The sequence below is a fragment of the Leiobunum rupestre genome, chromosome 11, assembly GCF_980474605.1.
Source record: "Leiobunum rupestre chromosome 11, qqLeiRupe1.1.hap1, whole genome shotgun sequence".
Taxonomy (NCBI): domain Eukaryota; kingdom Metazoa; phylum Arthropoda; class Arachnida; order Opiliones; family Sclerosomatidae; genus Leiobunum; species Leiobunum rupestre.
This window is the reverse complement of record NC_143394.1, coordinates 27,263,033-27,283,107: the sequence shown is the minus strand read 5'-3', so window position 1 is coordinate 27,283,107 and position 20,075 is coordinate 27,263,033. Positions and strand designations below refer to the sequence as shown.

The 20,075-nt window shown below is 37.9% G+C and overlaps 1 protein-coding gene across 1 annotated transcript; it reads right to left on the bottom strand.

The window, feature by feature from the left end:
• Positions 1 to 609: 609 nt before the first annotated feature.
• LOC149922091 (uncharacterized) lies at positions 610 to 2,632 on the bottom strand. Its single transcript, XM_090162656.1, has 10 exons — positions 2,500 to 2,632; positions 2,407 to 2,434; positions 2,239 to 2,344; positions 2,085 to 2,170; positions 1,940 to 2,026; positions 1,737 to 1,885; positions 1,579 to 1,672; positions 1,416 to 1,509; positions 905 to 997; positions 610 to 846 (listed from the first exon to the last, which is right to left on the bottom strand). Exons 1-10 carry the CDS (start codon positions 2,500 to 2,502, stop codon positions 678 to 680), a joined length of 909 nt encoding a protein of 302 aa, XP_090018782.1. The 5' UTR covers positions 2,503 to 2,632; the 3' UTR covers positions 610 to 677.
• Between the last annotated feature and the right edge of the window lie 17,443 nt (positions 2,633 to 20,075).

Below are 20,075 nucleotides of genomic sequence, written 5' to 3'. Positions count from 1 at the left end.
TTTGATAACAATTTGTTGTGTTTACAGGTGAAAAGTTTCCATTATGTCCACAAGCACTATATAAACAATTGCTTGCAGGTCCTGACTCTCGGAAATATTACTTCTTGGAAATTTCCTTGGAGAATGCTAAACGAATATTACTGTATTATATCAGAAGTAAATAAGTCTACCCAACTTCCAATCCCAGTTGAAAAGTCTGTTCTATCAGAGCCTACGTTGCTTATTATACTCTACATTTCTCTACGACGTGGTTCAGTTTAGAGAGCACCAACCACGTTTGTTTTCTAAATAAGGCATAATTTTTCTCACAAAAAGTTGGTATTTTTTGTTCTTGTTTAATAAATAAAGTTGGTTAATGTAGGGAAGAAATTCCATTAAGTTAGTAAAACGTTAGCTCGCTCTTAATACTTCTTTAAATAAGACAATCCCCAACTATCTTGCCCCCCTGCCAAAACTTTGATGACTGCTTTGCCAGTATAGCTAAAAATCGGTTGTAAGTCAGAAGTCTAGTCCAGGTAAGAAGAACTCTGTATTAGACTTTGATGGGGATTTTATGGAAACGGCTATTAGCTTCCCTTACTTCAAGATTTTTAAATGAAATATTGAAAATTAAATATAAAAGCACGAAATTTATCATTTTATTAAAAAAATATATACACTCAAAAAAGTGCATTCTATCAAATGGGACAATCATAAATTGCAATTGACTTATCCTCGGAAACAGAGACAAGTCTGCTGCCATTATTACTATACCTCGCACACCACACTTGATCAGTATGTTCAGAAAAAGTGTGAATGCAGTCTTTACACTGAAGATCCCAAATTTTCACACATTTATCAGCAGAACTATAAACAAATATATAGAAATATAAAATCAGAATTTTTAAATTTTTAAGTTCCATACCTAGACACAAAATGCTGATTATCTGGTGAAAAGTCAACGTTTAAGACCCAAGAGCCATGCCCGGATAATGTTGAAACCAAATTTGCATGTTGTCTAAAAGAAAATAATCCAATTATTCTAATGATGGTTTTGTATAAAATAAATTATGAATAATTAGTCATCTCATATGTGAGATAATAACTTTTCAGTGTGCCAAAAATGAAATTTTGTTAACGTGATGTGGCGTTAATTATAAGATGAACTATACAACATAACCTGGTCAGAAAGCCCGAAGAATTTTCACGCTGGTTTCCAAACAAAGTTAAACTTTCACAGAATCTCGCAATCACTAAGCAGAACTTTAACCTTTCTAAATTGCTTTTTGTGGGCAAATAATTGAATATATATGTGTTTGAAATTTAAACTTTCCAGTTCACATTAGATAGAAATAATTTCAATGTTTAAGAAACCTATGGATCAGTGGGACACTTTAGAGTGATTATGCATGTATAACTTATATAAATTAACATACATATCATATATTTTTATATGACCATCGTCTGAAGCTGTTAACAACCATTTAGAATCTGGAGACACAGTCAAAGATCGAATTGGCATAGCGTGTCCTAAAAATATTAACAGTTTTTTTGATCAAACATCTCAATTTCCAATTATTATAAGGCAGAGATAGTAACCTTCGAGAGTATGGACTAACTTTCCCGTAGCTATGTCAAAGATTTTTATAATACCATCTATGGCACCACTGGCCAAATATTTCCCATCAGGACTCTAGACAAATATTTGGAACTAAAATGAACATAATTGTCACTTTAATTTTCAAATTCATACGTACAAATGCAATACTCAAGGTAAATTTCCCTGTGGTATCTAGTGATGACTCTAACTTGCCACTTTCAACACCATAAAGATTAATTTTTCCAGAATGACTCCCAGATGCCAAAAATTTTGAGTCGGGAGAAAATGTTACAGCCCAAGCGTCAACTAATAAAGAATAAAAAATTGCAATCAATTTAATATTAAAATATATAATTTCACCTGGTCCAGCATCGATGCTTTTCAATTGCTGCCCATTTTCTAGATCCCAGATCCTCAAATGACTATCAAGAGAGCTTGATGCAGCAACTATAAATATAGTATTCAATATAATATTATATTTTTTCATCAAGACATCATCTAATACCAGTTCCTTCTTGGTTAATATCAACTGATACAACTCCAAGTGCATGACCTTCTAAAATATGTCGCAATTCTAATTTCTCTTCCGTCCTAAAGAATGTATTAAGTTTGGGTTAGGGCATGAGAGTTCTTCTTTGTGTGTTGAAGTTCTTATTTACCATTTCCATGATTTTACTAAATCATCTGCTGAGCCAGTGATGACGTGATCTAGCCCGGTTTTAGAACCTTTCCTCCACGCGCAAGACCATATTGCATCTTCGTGAGCTTGAATATTAAATGAATTTAGTGAATAACCAAACACTAAGCCTTGGCTTAAAGTCGCTTACCGAGCTCTTGTTTGAACAATACAGAGTACTAAAAAATTTAGAACATTTTAAAAATCAATTTGTTACATAAACGTATCACATTAAACTTCTTACCATTTTATAGAAATTTCTGAAACTAAACTAAATCTAATTTGATCATTTTAAATAGTAAGTAGTTCCTCGTTAGCCGAATGTCACTAGTGACGGATGGACACATTCCGTTACCCGAGTTTAAATATAACGTAACTCTGGCTGCGTTCAGTAAGTCGAGTAAGTGATTTCTAAATGAGTCCGATTCCTAGAAATCTTATACTCCTACCTAGAATGCTCCCGTCTACGGGAGAACCTGATGCTAAGTCATTTTGTAGCAACGACTAATGATTATATAGTCTTTGCTTAAGATTCAGCCAATCAGCGGCCATTAATTGACTACGGCAAGCCGCTAGCGCCATAACATCGCGGTTAAAAATAGTAGAAGCTCAGAGGATTTTTACAGGATCCATCAGATTCAAGCTCGCAGAATAGTTGATTTTATAAAATGTCTTTACGCTTGCCGAACTTGTTGAAATGTTGCCCTGGAATAGTTCAGCCAATGCCTAAGAATGAGTTCATAAGCTCTTTAGTGGGAGAGAAAACGGATCCACAGCTGAAGCGGGGAGGCAACATTTCAACAAGATGGCCAAGGTTATTTTATAAAAAGAACTATTCCCATAGGTTTTTGCTGGAGTTTTTCACATGAACCACTTCAACGTTTTTGGATTTTTATTTAATGAAAGTGTTAAGATTTTTTGAACTTTTAATTTTGTTTTCATATTTACTTATTATAAGGAATATTTAAATGCCATTGTGAGGAAGATAAAAATATATTTCGTTCTGGTTCGCTTTGAAAATATTTAAGCCTAGGCCTGACATAGGCCTAACTTTTAAAATAGCAGGCAATGTGAATGGCAGTTTTGGGAGAAGCAGTGACTGAAGGTCCTTAGTATTAACCTTTGTATTTAAAGGTTATTTCACATTTAAAGTAATTAATATTATATTTATTATTATATGTTTGTAGAAACTTAGATAAACAAAAACCTTATGAAAGAGTAATTATATCCCAGAAAAAATACATTACACTAACGAATGACACTTATGACGAATTGACGGCAGTCATTGAATTAAACAGCAACAATCATACTGATAATTGTCTTCTTTTTCAAAACTTTACCTTCTATTTAATAATATGCTTTTTGTCTTAGAAGCTTAGTCAAGATAAATGTCTCGCACTCTGCTTAAATTCAACATTCCACTGTTAAACAACATAAGAGATAGTACTCAACGAAGACCGATATTTACAATGTTAAATAAAGTGTTTTTAAAAAAACGGATATTGCAGTAATTATAGTCCTGAGTTGTTGTTCCACTAGGCTCACTGAACTTCCTGAAGTAATTTTTACCAAATCATCAATTTAAAAGCCCGCCGTTTGTTAACATTTCAAATTGCTTAAGGAAACCCAAACTTTTACCTGTACAACGACACATTACCGTCCACCGCAAATCGTTTTCTACAAGTGGAAATGAAACATCGAGGAGCCATAACAACAAACAACGCAATAGTTATCCAAAACGTTTGCATATAAGAGAAAAATCTTTAAGAGTAAAAAAACAGTCTACCATGTTTAAAAACTACATTAAACTCGATCACGGCCCCCTGCACGCGCAGGGGGCCGTGACTCGATTGACGTGGGCCAATCAAATGCGGGTTCTTAAGGTGACGTAATCTAAAATCAAATTATTATTTTCAGTAACTCAAACTAGATGGCAACGAGTCGTTGCCGTAGTCACTCTTTGAATCGTGATTGGCTGATAATGACGAAACCTCCGAAAATGTAATTGGCCCATTTTGTATTTATACGGAATCATTCTATGTTATAAGTTTTCTATGGTCCGATTACTCAAGGGGGATAGGGCGTTACCTGAGTTCCAAAACCTGATATCTAAAAAAGTTCAATTTTAGAAAAAATGTTTTTTTTTAGAAAAACGACTTTTTGTAGTTTTCAAACTTGCTCCTCAATATTTTTCAAATATATTAGCAGATATTAGGTTATTTTACACATTTTCTAGGTGTGTTTTTAAATGGTGAATTTATTTTCTTTTTATTTCTTAAGTTGAGTAAAAAAAATTATTTTATTTGTTTTTGGCATTGAAATTTTTAGTTCCAAAACCACATAAATCTGTTTATTTTTTTTGAGATATGGTAACACTATCGTTCTTTCATTTCCAAAGTGTAATATATTGATTTAAACCTTATTTTCTAATAGATTTATGTTAAACTAAGTATTTTTAAAGTCAGAACACAAAAATATTTTAATAGAATATAAAAATACATTCGTTTTATAAAGACTATAATTGAACATGGAATATATAATAAGTATTAAAAAAGAGTAAACATTATGGCATTTTTGAGAAAACCTTTAATGTTGTTTAACTTAAAGGGCCCCACCGGCGTTTGAAATTCATCAGTTTCCCGCGCGAATCGCGGACATAGCTCAGTGACTATTGACACACACTCGAAGTGTGGCAATAGTCTCTTAGCTATTGATACACATTTTTGTGTCAATAGTAACTTGACTACTACGACATTGTGTGTCATTAGGGAAGAAACTATTGACAAACGGTGATTAATTCGTATTTTCGTAGTAAAAAACTAATGGATTTATGTATTAATTATGCGTCTAAGATTTCAATTAGACGTCATCTCTAGACCTGGTGGGAGGGTAGTCATTGTAGTTTGATGCAATATTTAAATACGTACTATTTTAATTATTTATCTTAGTAACATTTCTTATTGACACACCAATTGGTTTGTGTATTTATTATTGACACCATAGCGATATATACTGTCTATGCCATAGATATAGGAAACGTATATAAAGGTCTAGATAAAATATTTCAAAGGGAGTGAATACGGAGGTGACAGCTAGCAGAAACGCGTAATTTCTGCAGGCTATCCTTATAAGGCGCTATCTATCGGTAAGAAAGCTCGTGCTAACGTCGCGAGAGCCATTGTCTCCTGCTTAAAAATTATACTAAAAATCACCAACAGATGGTGTCTAAAGACTACGGCCTGCGGAAAGGTCTAGCACTTAGTACTAAAATGCCGAGGGGCTGATCACTCCGCGTAATCGGTGTACAGAGCCGTACCTTTGACTGTACTAATGGGATTACGCGTAATATTTGAAGTCCCTGCCTTTGGCAGTGCTAATCTAAGCGTAATCCGGTGTACAGACTTTCTAAGAGTGGTTAGCCCCTCGTAAAATGCTAAGAGAGCTCGTGCTCTTGGTCACGTGCCTTCCTTGGTGTCTGCTAGGTGTCAATTCCGTATTTTATGTTAGGCTTAGACGCCCCGAAATTTATCTAGACCTTTATATACATTTCTTATATCTATGGTAAAATACACAAATTTTGTGTAAGGGTAAAATACACAAACCGATTGGTGTGTCAATAAGAAATACACAAACCAAATTGGGTGTCAGCATAGACCATAACGATAGCCTGCAGAAATTACGCGTTTCTGCTAGCTGTCACCTCCGTATTCACTCCCTTTGAAATATTTTATCAAGACCTTTATATACGTTTCCTATATTTATGATTTTACCCTTGCACACAAATTGTGTATTTTTTCTTGACACACAAATTGGTTTGTGTATTTCTTATTGACACCCAAATTGGTTGATGTATTTATTATTGGCACACAAATTGGTTCCTGTATTTCTTGTGAACGTTCCTTTAAATCCATTCCCTAAAAATTTCCAGTTTCCCATCGCGACCGTTGAACAAAGTTGAGTTTTAATATTTGCAGTGCCGGATTAGCCATATAGCAGAAGTAGCAAATGCTACGGGCCCGGCGTTTCTGGAGGCCCCCCGCCTAGAGCCATTACCGTAACTAGGCAGGTAATGAAACGAGGTTAAAAAATGTAAAGTTCTCAGTAGTGATGTAGCTTCAGATTTTGGGCTCGCCAACAAAAATTAACTAGACTCCATGGACCTTTTTTTTTGAAATTTACCGTTTAGAAAAGTATGGTCATAATTTTGAATGGGCTCCCCTATGCCCGTGGGCCCGCCTGCATTGCGGGCTCTGCTCCCCCGTAGCTAGGCCACTGGTTCACAGTGGCATTCATTTAAACTTTAGCATACGAAATTTTAGGGATTGTCACACTTTTGGTAATTATGTCACTTTTGGTTTAAGCTTTTTGAACCCCAAACGGCGCCCTTCGCGAGGGCCAACCCCGCCAATGTCTATTTACGGTAATGGGCAAACTTATTACTATTTCTCATATCAGATATATTTCCGATAAACAATTTGATTTTTATCTGACCTACGGCTATCTGGTTTCGGTAACCGACGAGGCCACAAATATTTAAAACTTACTAAATTTGTACTCCCTTGTAAGGAGTGTCACTGAAAAGTTTTAAACATAATTTTTAACATTTACGTTTTGAGTTCCCGTACGGACGTAATTAGTTTTTTCCCTTTGCTAAAGATTCGTTATTATCTCCCGCAACCTACGTTGCATATTTGAATTTAGAGGTCCTTAAATTATGCTAATTATTCCTTCTACGTAGCTTCGCGTCTACTTAGTATTCTCACTATACCCAACTTTTCACAAATTTCTGCAATACAGGCTGCTGATCCCTTTAAGAATTTGCGCGGGATCTAGTAAAATTTCAATACAAAACACAACAAGAATAAAAGATGTTTTAAGAACCGATATTTCATCTCCCGCCAAATTATTTTGACACACTTTTGGTAATTATATCACTTTTGGTTAAACTAAAAGTGTTAAATAATTTGGCGGGAGATTAAATAACTCTTTAAAATCCGTACCTTTAACAGTACTAAGTACGCGAACTCAGTGTACAGGTCATCCGAGAGTGACTTACCCCTTGTTAAAAGAGCAAATAAATTATATTTCAACGACGTTAGACTTATTAAATATTTTTAACTTCAAAACGTTTAATTAAATATCCAACGGGGATGCGTAGACGAACTAATAGGAAAGCCGTCTTTTTGGAAAACCTGACTCGAAAATACCTGGGGATCCCCAAATTTCCGGGTCGGGGTCGGGGACGGGGTCCCCGTATGATCATGTATCTCATTTTAGGAGTATTAACTAAAGAGAGCTTGAATAATGAATATGGTAACAACAAACTAAAGAATTTTCTCCGGTTTAGAGTGCAATAGATATGACGCTAGAAAAATACCAGAGTTACAATGAACATTTAAGATCGATAATTTTGAGGAACCTCCATTGAGTCCATTAACATACCATCTATCATTGAACCCAATTAATATTAAAATTCTAACTACCGATACTGAGAAGTAAAATTTTGCTCACAGTGGCGGCGCCAGGATATTACTATGGGTAGGCTACTTAATTCTTTAATTTGGGGCCCCCCCTTTACTAAACAAAACTGTGACAAAACCGGTTAATTTTTAATAATTTAAATGTACTCGGAATTTATTTATTTTTAGTTGATGAGCATACCAATGCACACATGGGCAACATCCTCCAACAGCATTCTCCATTTTCACTTACAATTGTTGCAAAAACACTTCCCAGTTGCCACGCTTTATTTTATCTTTATTTTGGAAAATGGGACTCGGAAAGTCGGAAAACCGTGCAATTTATCATCTGTCTAACGATGCAACACTTTTTGAAGTAGCTAGTTTAGCAACTACAACGAATCAAGGCTGCGTTCGAAAAAATATTAGAAATCGCTGTTCAGTGTTCGCAACTTAAAAACAGCAGGCTTTTAATTCGGATTTTGATATTTCTAGTTTCGCAAATCATTTTAGGGGGCTGTTCGGGGCCCCTTCATCTAGATTTGGGGCCCCTACAAGCGAAATAAAAGTAGGCTGTAGCCTGCGTAGCCTACCCCTGGCGCCGCCACTGTTTGCTCACGAGTATCGCCGCCTTCCGACCGATTTTAAAATTGAATAAATGAAAGCTGTCTGCTCGTTCAAAATTATCTCTGCACAACAGCTGAAAGTTTCAACCGAAAAACCTTGAAATTGAAAAATCGTCTGCAATTTTTTCACATATTCAGTTGACGGATATTAAGGCTCGATGCATATATACACAAGGTTTTGCTTGTTGGTCCCACTTATCTCGGATAATATCAGGAGATTGGTGGTTACGGCGTGCAACCGATTGGCTTCTTTGCGCTGGGACATGTTAAATATTAAAATCAAATTTAAACTTAATCTTAAATATAAATTGAACCTTAAAATTAAAATATGAAACACTAAAACTGTAATAATTCTAAACAATTGTGACCCTTTAGAATATTCCCAACATTTGTAAAATCCCTTGTATATATGTATATTTCCAGTGTATTATTGTATTTTTAAAAATTGCTAATAAATAAAAAAAATTTATTTCGTAGTCGTAAACAGTGTTTTTCTTTTAAGATAAAAATTTTGATAACTCATCACTTCGACGCGATCGGGAACTATTAAAATAGTTAAGTAAATAAAAGTGATTAATGGGCTTACGCTTTTGTTTCAGTCCGGAAACCTAAGTGTAAATTAAAAAATTCAAATAGCTCTCCCCAGAGATATAACAGGACATATTTGTACCACCAGATTTTATGGGTATGGCCGTTTATTAATGACTGTGAAACTGTCTTGCGAGACAGGGTTTTGTCCACAGTGTTGAGAAGTGCTCCACAAAAAACATCATACTTTTCAATGCAAGGGGTGCTACCGACACACTAGCAGAACCAACTAGTTGACTCATCTAGTTGGGTCAAAAAGCTGGCTCTAGGGAAAAGTCCTCAACTCGCCCGAAAAATTTTGTTGTTAAATAATGCGTAATCTATTGTGGTTTGGAAGCCGTGGTCGTGTCGGGTATACACGCCTTCGCATCTGGGCGGTAGATTGCCAATAACCTAAGAGTTGGTTTCAACGAAATCCTTAAAAGTCGGCTATTCAAAACTTCACGGTCAAATTCTACCGAAACTGGGGTTGAGAGTCCAACACACTATATGGTGCCATTGTCGACCACAATTGCATTTGATTTAATTTATCGTGTTTTTACAAAACATGTCGTGAAAATCATGAATTAACCCGCGATGACTTGATGTCAAATCTCTCGTATCACAAATATAATTTGGGTCTTAGGTAGGCCATAGGCCAAGCTATTGAATTTAATTCAAACGGTTAATCTTTACGAGACCTCGTCCTTTTTTCATAAGTGACCTAGACCGCGGTATGGATGGTCCCGAAGTGACCCCCGGGACAGCCGCATGGCTGGCACCGAAACGACTTAGACAGCGGCATGGATGGTCCCGAAGTGACCCCCGGGACAGCCGCATGGCTGGCACCGAAACGACTTAGACAGCGGCATGGATGGTCCCGAAGTGACCCCCGGGGCAGCCGCATGAAAGGTTAGGTAAGTTTTTTGAACAAGAAAAAAATTGCTAATAATACATTTTTACTATAGGTCCTTTAGACGCATATGGCGTTTCAACTCAATGTACACCTAGTACACTTTAAAAACACTGTCGAAGGACGGACGGATTTCGTTTTGATAGCGTTGGGAATTTAATCAATAAATAATATAAAATTTTTGGTAGAGCAGAACCAACCACGTTAGAAGTATGGGATGAAATTCTAGACTCCGGTATATTTGAAGATCTTTTTTGTTGCTGAATAAGTCACATTTGTCGAAAGATATTTTAAATTATTATTGATTTTTGCCAAAATAGTATCTTACTCTTATAAAGTATTTTATCAAGAATTCAGACGATAATTTCAGGTAGAACTACTAGGATATTAATTTTCACTTCAGTTACCGTTACGTTATATTAAAGTTCGTAACAAAACTAACAATCAACTTAAGTCAAATTGGATTTTTGGAGAAATATATTAAAAAGTAAGTTTATGTTTGAATTTTTTTTACATGATTACCAAATACCAATTTCTATTCCATACTCGCACATCGCTCGGTAAGGGGCTCCGTCTTCTTTTCCGTTTCTAGTCGAGGGCACTCAAAGGAGCCAGCTCGGGCTGGATTTTTGTTTAGAAAATTTTACATTTAGAAAACAATTACTACTATTCCAGTATGTCGCCCAAGAAACTGAGTGGGCGCAGCGTCGGAAGCTTGCTGAAGAGAGCGCTATAGCAACAGAACGTTTGCTGGCTAAAATTTTAAAACTCACGAGTATGTGTGTGCTTCACCCATTAGTGCCGATTCCATCGCTCAAGAGTTGAATTTTAATGACTCTGTAGCGCATGTGAGAGCTGTTGCGGACGATGAAACAATTGGCCTAAACACAGAGTTGGTCATCGAAGCAGTGGATAGAGAGCCTCCACAGATTGTTGATGACAGTAGCTCTTGCGCAGCAGCCTCTGGTATTGCTGACCCAAAAGTTCTTGTAGGGATAGGGATTGCTCTTGATGATCATGAATTATACAATCTAAACGCCAGGTTGATCAGTCAAGGAGTTGAGTAAGAGGCTAATCAGAGTACTGATGGTGCCCAAGCACCACCAGCTTCAAGTATAACGTCTCTACCTTTAAATACTGATATGGGTAATTTTGAATCTCGAGATCTCTCCAACTTAGAAATGCGTTTTATTGTAGACCACGGTGCTTTCCAACCTCCTGGACCTTATCTCAAACCCAACCACCGATCATTTGACAGCAGTTTTTACAAGTGTGTTACAGTTTCAGGGATTACCTTATCCCGATATTGGTTGTCGTACAGTCACATTTTAAACAAATTATATGGCACATCATTCTGGCTATATGGAAATGTAATGCCAGCGTCTATATTCAAGATTGGAACATCCGATTGGAAGCACCTCTCTCCATGGAAAGTGCCCTGGCCATACCAATGCATGCATGATTTTTCAGCGCTGGAGAGAAAACAAAACGATCGAGAAAATGCTCGATAATGAAATTGTTGCACACGAGAAATACTGGCGCAAGGTTTTAAAACGCATAATAGATGTCATTATAACATTGTCAGCGTGCGATCTACCCTTAAGAGGTCACAGGGAAGACATCTTTAGTGACAACGCGTGGTCAGGTGGAAATTTTTGGCTATTGTTTAGCTTTTAGCCAAGTATGACCCTCTTTTGTGCGAGCTTCTACAAAAACCAAAAGGTACGAAAAAATACTTAAGTCCAAACATTCAAAATGAATTAATTGTAACCGTTAGAAATTGTGCGCTCCAAAGCATTAAAGATGATTTGGCAAAGGCTCTCTTCTTCTCAATTATAGTTGACACAACACAAGATATATCAAAGGAAGACCAACTTTCAAAACTGCTTCGTTTTGTTAAAATTCTATAGTGAAGCCAGTGTCACTATATGTGTTAGAATCGTTTTGAGGCTTCACAGTTGTCCATAGTCAAACTTCGGAATCACTTGCAAAGGAAATTTTTTACTGATGTTGAGTCTCTCACAACGATTACGAAATTACGCAGTCAAGGCTACGACGGAGCGGCAAATATGAGTGGTAGGTACAGCGGCGTGCAGAAGCGAATCAATGATATACAACCTGCCGTTAGGTATGTGCACTGCGCTGCACACAACGTTAATTTAGTGGTGAATGACGCTGTGAATGACATAACTGAGATAAAAAAACTTTTTTGACCGTGTTCATAAGCTGTATGTTTTTTTTGCGCTATATCACGGTGGAGCCGTCTAGAAAATGACTCATCATCTTCCTCTCGGACACTAAAATGGTTGTGTCAAACTCGTTGGTCGTCAAGGAATGACGCACTACCAACTTTGCGTACCCAATATTTTGATGTGATGAAGCTACTCACATTTTACTCATTGACGTCCAAAAAAAAAGATGAGATCAATGTGGCAATTGGACTAAAAAGTTATTTTGCAAATTTTTCGAGTGTAGTTTTAGTTGTTACGTTATCAAAAATCTTGGGGCCTTTAAACATCGCATCAAAACTTCTGCAATCCAAGTCTAGTGGCATTCAAAAAGCGGCTCAAATTCTCGCTGCAGTGAAGACCGAATTAGAAAAGTTACGAGAAAACTGGGATATCACTGCCGGCGAAGCAAAACAGCTCGCCGTAACGTGGGATATTTCCCCGCTATTTTCTGAAGAACGGGCTCGACGCGTTCGGCGCTTCCATGATGAACTATCAAATGACTCACGACTGGACTCGACCGTAAAACGATTTGAAGTGGAGGTTTATAATAGAGTGCTCGTCATTATTAGAAGTCAGATCGGAGTGAGGTTTGATTCGCTCATGGAGACAGATATTCTTTTCAAGTGCATAAAACCTCAAGAAATCCCTTCAATGAGTGAGGAAGAACTCATGGAGGCCGGAAATCGACTAGTAGAAGCTCATACTTCGGACCTCACGCATGTTCTTTGCGAGGAAGTGATACTTTTGAAGTCGACTGAGCTGTTATTAATCGATCACTATGAAATTTCGTCTAGTTTCACTGAAATCATCACGGCATGCCTGTTGTTCTTGACACTACCTGTAACTGTGGCTTCAGCCGAGCGCAGCTTTTCCAAACTAAAGCTCATAAAAACGTACTTGCTCAATGTCGCAATCTCGATTAACTGGATTATCTATTATTTCAATTGAAAATCAGTGAGTTGCCAGTCTGAACATATTATCCGTAATTGACGCTTTTGCGAAACAAAAGGCCCGACGAACAGCCTACTTGTGAAGTTGTGATGACCCAATTACCTTTTCTTTGAAAAGTTTTCAATAAATCAATATTTTAAAATGTGTTGATTCTTGGACCTACTTGTTATTCTGAACATGTAATTTTTTATCTTAAAATAATTTTCACATAGCTAACCTATCTATTAATAACCGCCAGCTAGCGGCGGCAGAGCGGACCGAGGGGGGGGGGGGCTTCTATCAAGTTGTCCCATGGCGCTCACCGAAAGGTACGCCACTGTTTGTGCTGAACGTCTGATTCCAGCTGCAGTTCCATAGTTGACGGTCAGTAATTTGTAGTCTCGTAGCTTCTCCGAAGGATCCGAGCGCCATCAGCTTTAAAATTATTCATTTTAACTTTTGTGTCAACAAATTGGTCAATTATATTGTCATAATTTATGGAATTGTTGAAAAATTCCATTTCTGATTTGTGACTGACGGACGGACAATATCTGTTGGGAAATTCGGTGGACTTGCATCTCTTTTTTATGTAGTTTATTAACGAAGTACCTGCGCACGTAATTTAAGCATGGACATTGAATTACAGGGACGAGAAAGTGGTGAATATTTGGTCGTTCTAGATTGTTTTGATATTCTGCGCAACTACGTCCCTCATGGGGAGTCATTTGTAAACAAACCGCGGCCATGTTTAAGCTAATGCTTAGATTAGTTCAGATAAAGAATTCAGCAATAATGGAATTTAATAACAAGTTGGCAAGCCAAAATATACCTCTCCTCGGAAGAGTTTCAAATTTTCAGTGAAGCGTAACATGTATCCGTGGTTCTGTGGTAGAACGCTCACCTGTTGTGCAGGAGGGCTTGGACTCGATACTAACGCAAATTGAAAAAAATCTATACCACACCCAATGGGAAAAAGAGGGCTCTTTTGGAAAAAGCTTTTCCCTAATTCCAAGAAACTGCAAACGCAGTGATTACACTTTGCCCCGAAAATGCGTTCGCAGTCCAGACAGACAGACCCACAGACAGACACGGTGCTTGTAAAACCCCTCCGAGGGAACTATGTAATAGATAAACACAGGCCTTTGTTGGATACCTCTTGTAGAAATAAAATGTCAGTGACCAAAATTCGTTCTCATGTGCATGTGGAACATCCATATTGCAGGTACATTTTTGTATTTTTTATTCAAACGGTAAACCTAGCCAAAACTAAAGAATTTGACGATGTAGTAAAACTAACCTTCGAAGATCAGAAAGAGCACATCGTTTAGTTTTTACCATTTTGTTCAATTTGGTATATTTAAAATAAAACTACGAGGTACGAGCGTTAGTAAAAAAAAACCATTACAATTAAAATTTTAAAATCTGAGCCTTGCGAAGATCGCCTAAATTACTAGCGTATGTCGCCGCCATCTTTTTGCTTACTACCGACTCCCCTTGTGTTTAGGTCGTTTAACGCGATAGATTCTACCTGATGCCGCCGCTAGACTTTCTCGTTCCGGTAATACAATGTCCATGATTCAAGTAAACCGATAGGTTTACTGTTTATTCCTAGACTCAATCCCGGCCAACTGTAAGCCAATACCTAAAAGAACGCAAACTGTTACGGGTCACATGGAGCTGACCTATACGGGATCCGTAAGCCCGAATTTTCGAAGATTTATTGGATTTCGAAGATTCTTACCATCATTTTATCCAGCGGATCTAGAGAACAAACTACTCATCGGAGACCAATTCTGAAACCACCATTATATTTCTGACACTTCAATCCTCCACTTTTTATACATTTCAAATCAATTAAAATTGGGTGACAAATTAACTTACTTACGAAAAACATTTATTTTGTGTTTTAATGTTCTTTTTAGCATGTGTTCAAACTTATTTAAACTCTTTCCATTTATTAGTCTTTAACAGATTCAAAGTCATAACACTAAATGTCCTATTAGTTTATTACCATTGTTTTACATTATTCATCATTCAATGACCGTTGGTGGATTCTTCTCGTCTTTTGGTCAGCCACCAATTTCCGGTTGTCGTCAGCAGGGTGGGATTAAATATTAAACGAGATAAGCAATTGCTTAGGGCAACAAGATAATTGGGGGCAGCAAAAAAAGAAAGAAATGTTTTGTAGTTTCTCACAAACAGATTATACTTTTGATTTATAAGTGATTTGATAGTATTTGATTTTGACGAGCTGAGGCTACATATAAAATATTTAACAGAAGCTTAGTAATAAAATAATTTATAGCTTCTAAGAGGTTTAACCATAGATATTCTGTCCAAAACGCGTAGTCTCAAAGTAACAACTAGTGCCATCTTTTGAAAAAATGGTGCTAACGCAGAGTTACGTCACTTAGGACATACAACTTTCGTCACATACTTTTTAAGGAATTTTGAAAACGACGAATACCAACCTGGAAAACCAGCCTGATATTGTTACCAATTCCGGTTCATGATCGTTCATTCCCTTAGCGGAGGGTTACGTTGAGCAGACGATAATTTTAGTACGGCGAAAGCTGTCATGGATAGTCTTTTATTTATGGATTAGTTTTCCAATTTGAATGGAACCTTATAGCGGTCAACATGAGAAGTACCTTTATTTAATTTGAATACGAGATAATTTTTGATAATAATAACGGGAGGACGATGGGTAAGAATCAATAAATGGTTAGCTACAGCGCCATCTATAGTAATTTCGTCGTTTCTTTAAAAGTTACCAAATGACGGTATTAAATAGTTTAAAAAAATTGTAAATAACCAAATAAAACTGAAATATTACGGTTAATATAAATCTTCATCATCTGCGAATTTATGTCCTTTCGTTTTTTAATTCTGAACTTGATCTTGATTGCTGTACATATCAACAACCTGAAGCAAAATAAATAATGTTGACTGATTTTGTAATAAAACGTATACCGGTTATTTTGACAATGCCCCTGCGTGTTCGCCATTACCTCCACCCTCGGTGGGGGTCCAGGCTTGGGTCTTTGGGCAGAGGGTATGGACAATGGGGGTTAAAGGGGGAAACTAATCGGTAACTGTAGTTTTTCAGATTATTCGATAAAATCGTTAACAATAGTTTTTTAGATTATTCGATAAAATCGGTAACGGTAGTATTTTCGTTTAATCAATAAAATCGGCAACGGTAGTTTTTCCCAATTAATCGATAAAATGGATAACTTCGACGCAAATCGATTAATCGTTTAAATTACGCCATCTAGAAAAGTACCTTCCATAATCAGTGATAAATTCGGAAAAAATCTGTATCGGTAGTTATACTATTTTGGATTGGGGATAATATGTGGTTTTAAGAATGTAGTGTTTGATTTTAGTTGTTCATCCTTAACCATTTCTCAGACATTCATTTTGGATTGGGGATAATATGTGGTTTTAAGAATGTAGGCCTAACCCTAAACGGGGGAACTCTCTTTCATACCCATTGAACTGGTACTTTTCCACTGTTTCACAATGTGTTTCAAATATTGACGACAGCCAGGCGACGGTCATGTGGTTTGGTTAATTAGAGCCGATAGAAGCAGTAAATTCCAATGCTCGCCTTCTCTTGTTTCCCCACGATATTTTCTTTCTATTGTTAGAGACTGAAAAGGGCGGAAGAAAGCGTTTCTTTGTTCCCCTCCATTTACGCGCTCCCCTAACGCTGCGCGATGAACAGCATTTACGCGCCCCCTAAAACTCTACAGTGATGCGACGGACTGCACGACAGGCATCTTTTCCATTGAAGTCGCTGCAGTGAGAGCTTCGCTCGCTCCGCTCAACAAGCTATTTTCATTGCCTGTAGACAATTGGAAGCCAGGTTCCTGATTCGTTCTTTAAGTAGAAAACTTCGAACAGTGCTAGCGGAACCGTCAGTTTTAATGCCATTGTCCCAAGCTGCAACCTTAACAACAACGGGTCAAGAATAACCCCCGAAATACGGGATGCGAGCCAAAGGTCATCATCAGATGCTTGTAAAAGAAAACTACAAGTTGATGCCTTAATATTAAAAACCACTTATTGGTAATTTTCAATTAAATTAATAAAAAAAAACCTGAAATTAATAGAACTTTTATAATGAATGTCCGAATTACGATCGGTTAATACTAGTGCTACTAAGGGATGGTATTGAGGCGCTGCCTGAAAAATGTCCTCTTGCTATTTGTATTCCCTTAAAACCCAATTAAAAAATTGAGGCGATTTGATAATGCCATTTTCACCTTCGAGTATAAATACCATGGAGAACGTGCTCAAATTCATGTACTTGAAAATGGGGATATAAAGATATTCAGTCGCAACCAAGATAATACATGTACATCCAGACATCATTTAACGCATTCCCAAAACAGTACCGCATTTACTGAAGGCAGATTTTGGTGGGGGCCTATGTAACATAATGTAAGGAAAGCATAAAAACCCAAAACTCGCGTGTCCCGAAGCTGAGCTTATGTCACGATAACAATGATTTTTCCAATAATAAAGCAACAAACCGGATATGTTTTTCTCTTAAACCGAATCATGTAGCGGGGGATACGCGACTTAGCGTGTTAACTACAAATAACAGAACTACGTTCTAAAGTTTTAAAGAAAAAGAAATAATTTTATTTAACATTAGAGAGGAGAACCTCTCTCTTCGAAGTCTTACATCAAAATCTGACCTCTCCTTGAAGGGCAGTCCCTTTTCAAGCAGAGGTCTTACAATAGGTATTTTGTCCCAACGCCGAGAAAGGATTTTCCCCGGCGAAGGGATATAGGTTCGTGATTGACAGGTCACGTGTTACAATAGATATGGCGGGGGAAACACGCTACCGTTAAGCAGGGCAGGAGTTACTCATCACAATTCCCCCGGCCCAAGGGAGGTTATACGTAGTAAAAGCGACATGATAAGAAAAAGTTATGAGTAACGATATCAAAATTAAACTAATAAAATAGAATTGGGTTACAAGAATATCAGGGACAGATGTCACTTTGTGTTCAGAAAAAAAAATTATATTAATATTATCATCTTGGTTTCTTTTTTTTTTTTTTACAATGATAAAACTTCAAAACCGCGTCAGAACGGATAAATGAATACAAAAAAACAAAACGCGACATATAATACAACAACTATAACAAAGTTTCGCAAAAATTGATTGATTAAAATAAACTTCATTTTGGATATTTTATTCGCTCTTTATTCTGAATTCGTTCAGAGCGCCGAACAAAAGGCTCGCCATTGTCATCATCGGAAAGATCAGGATGCGAGACTGTTTGGGGTGTAGGCCTATTGTCCGTAATACTTTCTTGATCAGAAAGGGGAGTATCATTTGGATCGGGACGATCCCTAAAGGGACGAATGTGGGAAACGTGGTGCGCCCCCAAAGAATAAGGTTCACCACCCTTGGATTTCCGTGTTCTATCAAATAAAACGTAATCCACGTCCGAGATAACCTTCGCGACCTCGTAAGGACCCTCCCACTTTGGTGCCAATTTTTTAGTGAAACGATCACCCTTACTGGATAGGAAATGAGTCTTTAATAAGACTTGGGAGCCCACCTCGTACGTCACGTGACGCCGGTTTTTATCATAAGCGCGCTTTTGGGTTGCGTGGGCTTTCGCGCGTGCAGATTTTACGTTGTCATCAATGACCTCTACTCTGGTTTTCAATTGCTCAATATATTGGGCAGTGGGGGTATGGGCAGCGGTTCCCGATTTCTCGAGAACTCGATGCAGTGGTAAAGTTATCTCGCGACCGGTAAGCATGAAATGTGGGCTGTAACCGGTCGACGAGTTGACCGCCGAACGAATAGCGAGAGCGAATTGGGGCAAATGAGCGTCCCAAGTCACGTGGTTGTCCTCAACGTAGGAGGCAATCATAGTTTTTATGGTGCGATTAGCGCATTCAGTGAAATTTGCCTGGGGATGATAGGGGGTCGTGTGTTGAACTTTTACCCCCAATCAGTACAAGCGCCAACGAATTGCTTAGAGATAAATTGGGAGCCCCTGTCTACGATTAAGACGCGAGGAACCCCATAGCGCGGATAAACCTCATCCGAAAGTTTCTTAGTTATGATCTGGGAAGTAGCCTTGCGCAAAGCGAACATTTCAATGTATTTTGAAAAATGGTCAATGACGACTAGGAGATATTCGTTTTGTTTTTTACTAACGGGGAAAGGGCCCATAAGATCCGCGGCTATTATCTCCCAAGGAGCGGTGGGCTCGATTGTGGACAGGAAACCTGCTGGTTGGGTGTTGGAAATTTTAAATTTTTGACAGGTGAGGCAAGAGTTGACATAGGCCTTACAGTCGCTTACCATACCGTCCCAATACGCGGTGTTGCGCAATCTATAAAGTGTTTTCTCAAACCCTAAATGACCAGCTGTGGGGTGGTCGTGCAATTCGAATAAAATGGAATTTTGGAGGGAAGAGGGGATAACGGGACGTCACGCTATGGGCTCCGCGATCCGAGCCATGTGCTTACAAGGGCGACTCTCGATCAAATGGTAAAGAACGGACTCGTCAGAGAGACAATAGCGTCCCGATTTTGGTTTTATTTTTCTACCAAATTTTTCACGTGGTAGGTCCCCATTTGTGAGGTAGGTTTTCAGGGCCCTGAGTTTGACATCTTTATCTTGAGCGTCGGATAAACGGCGTAAATCTCGAAGCGGGGCTACCTGAGTCGCGGCCGGGTCTTTTAGGGCAAGCGCGTCGACGGCCAGTTGAGAAGGGGTTTCAACTTCTACGCAATTACTTAATTCATCAAATCTCGTGGATTCGGTGAGGTGATCATCGTTAGTTTCAACGGAATTACGGGAGAGGGCATCCGCGACTACATTTTCGCGACCTTTCCTATGGACGACTGTGAAATTGAATTCTTGGAGCTCGACCGCCCAGCGAGTTAGTTTAGAAGTGACGTTTTTCATTTTTGATAACCATTGAAGAGCGCTATTATCGGTAATTAGAGTGAATTTAACGCAGTCGAAATATTGCCTATACTTGTTAATCGCCCAAACCACCGCTAGAAATTCGCGTTCCGTGGCGTGATATCGGGTTTCCGCGTCTTT

What these genes read in the sequence shown, in the direction of transcription:
- LOC149922091 (XM_090162656.1), bottom strand. An exon ending in AAGCATCGATGCTGGACCAG is followed by an intron (nt 1,886 to 1,939) that starts GTGAAATTATAT and finishes ATTCTTTATTAG; the next exon opens with TTGACGCTTGGGCTGTAACA. An exon ending in TTACCTTGAGTATTGCATTT is followed by an intron (nt 1,673 to 1,736) that starts GTACGTATGAAT and finishes ATATTTGTCTAG; the next exon opens with AGTCCTGATGGGAAATATTT.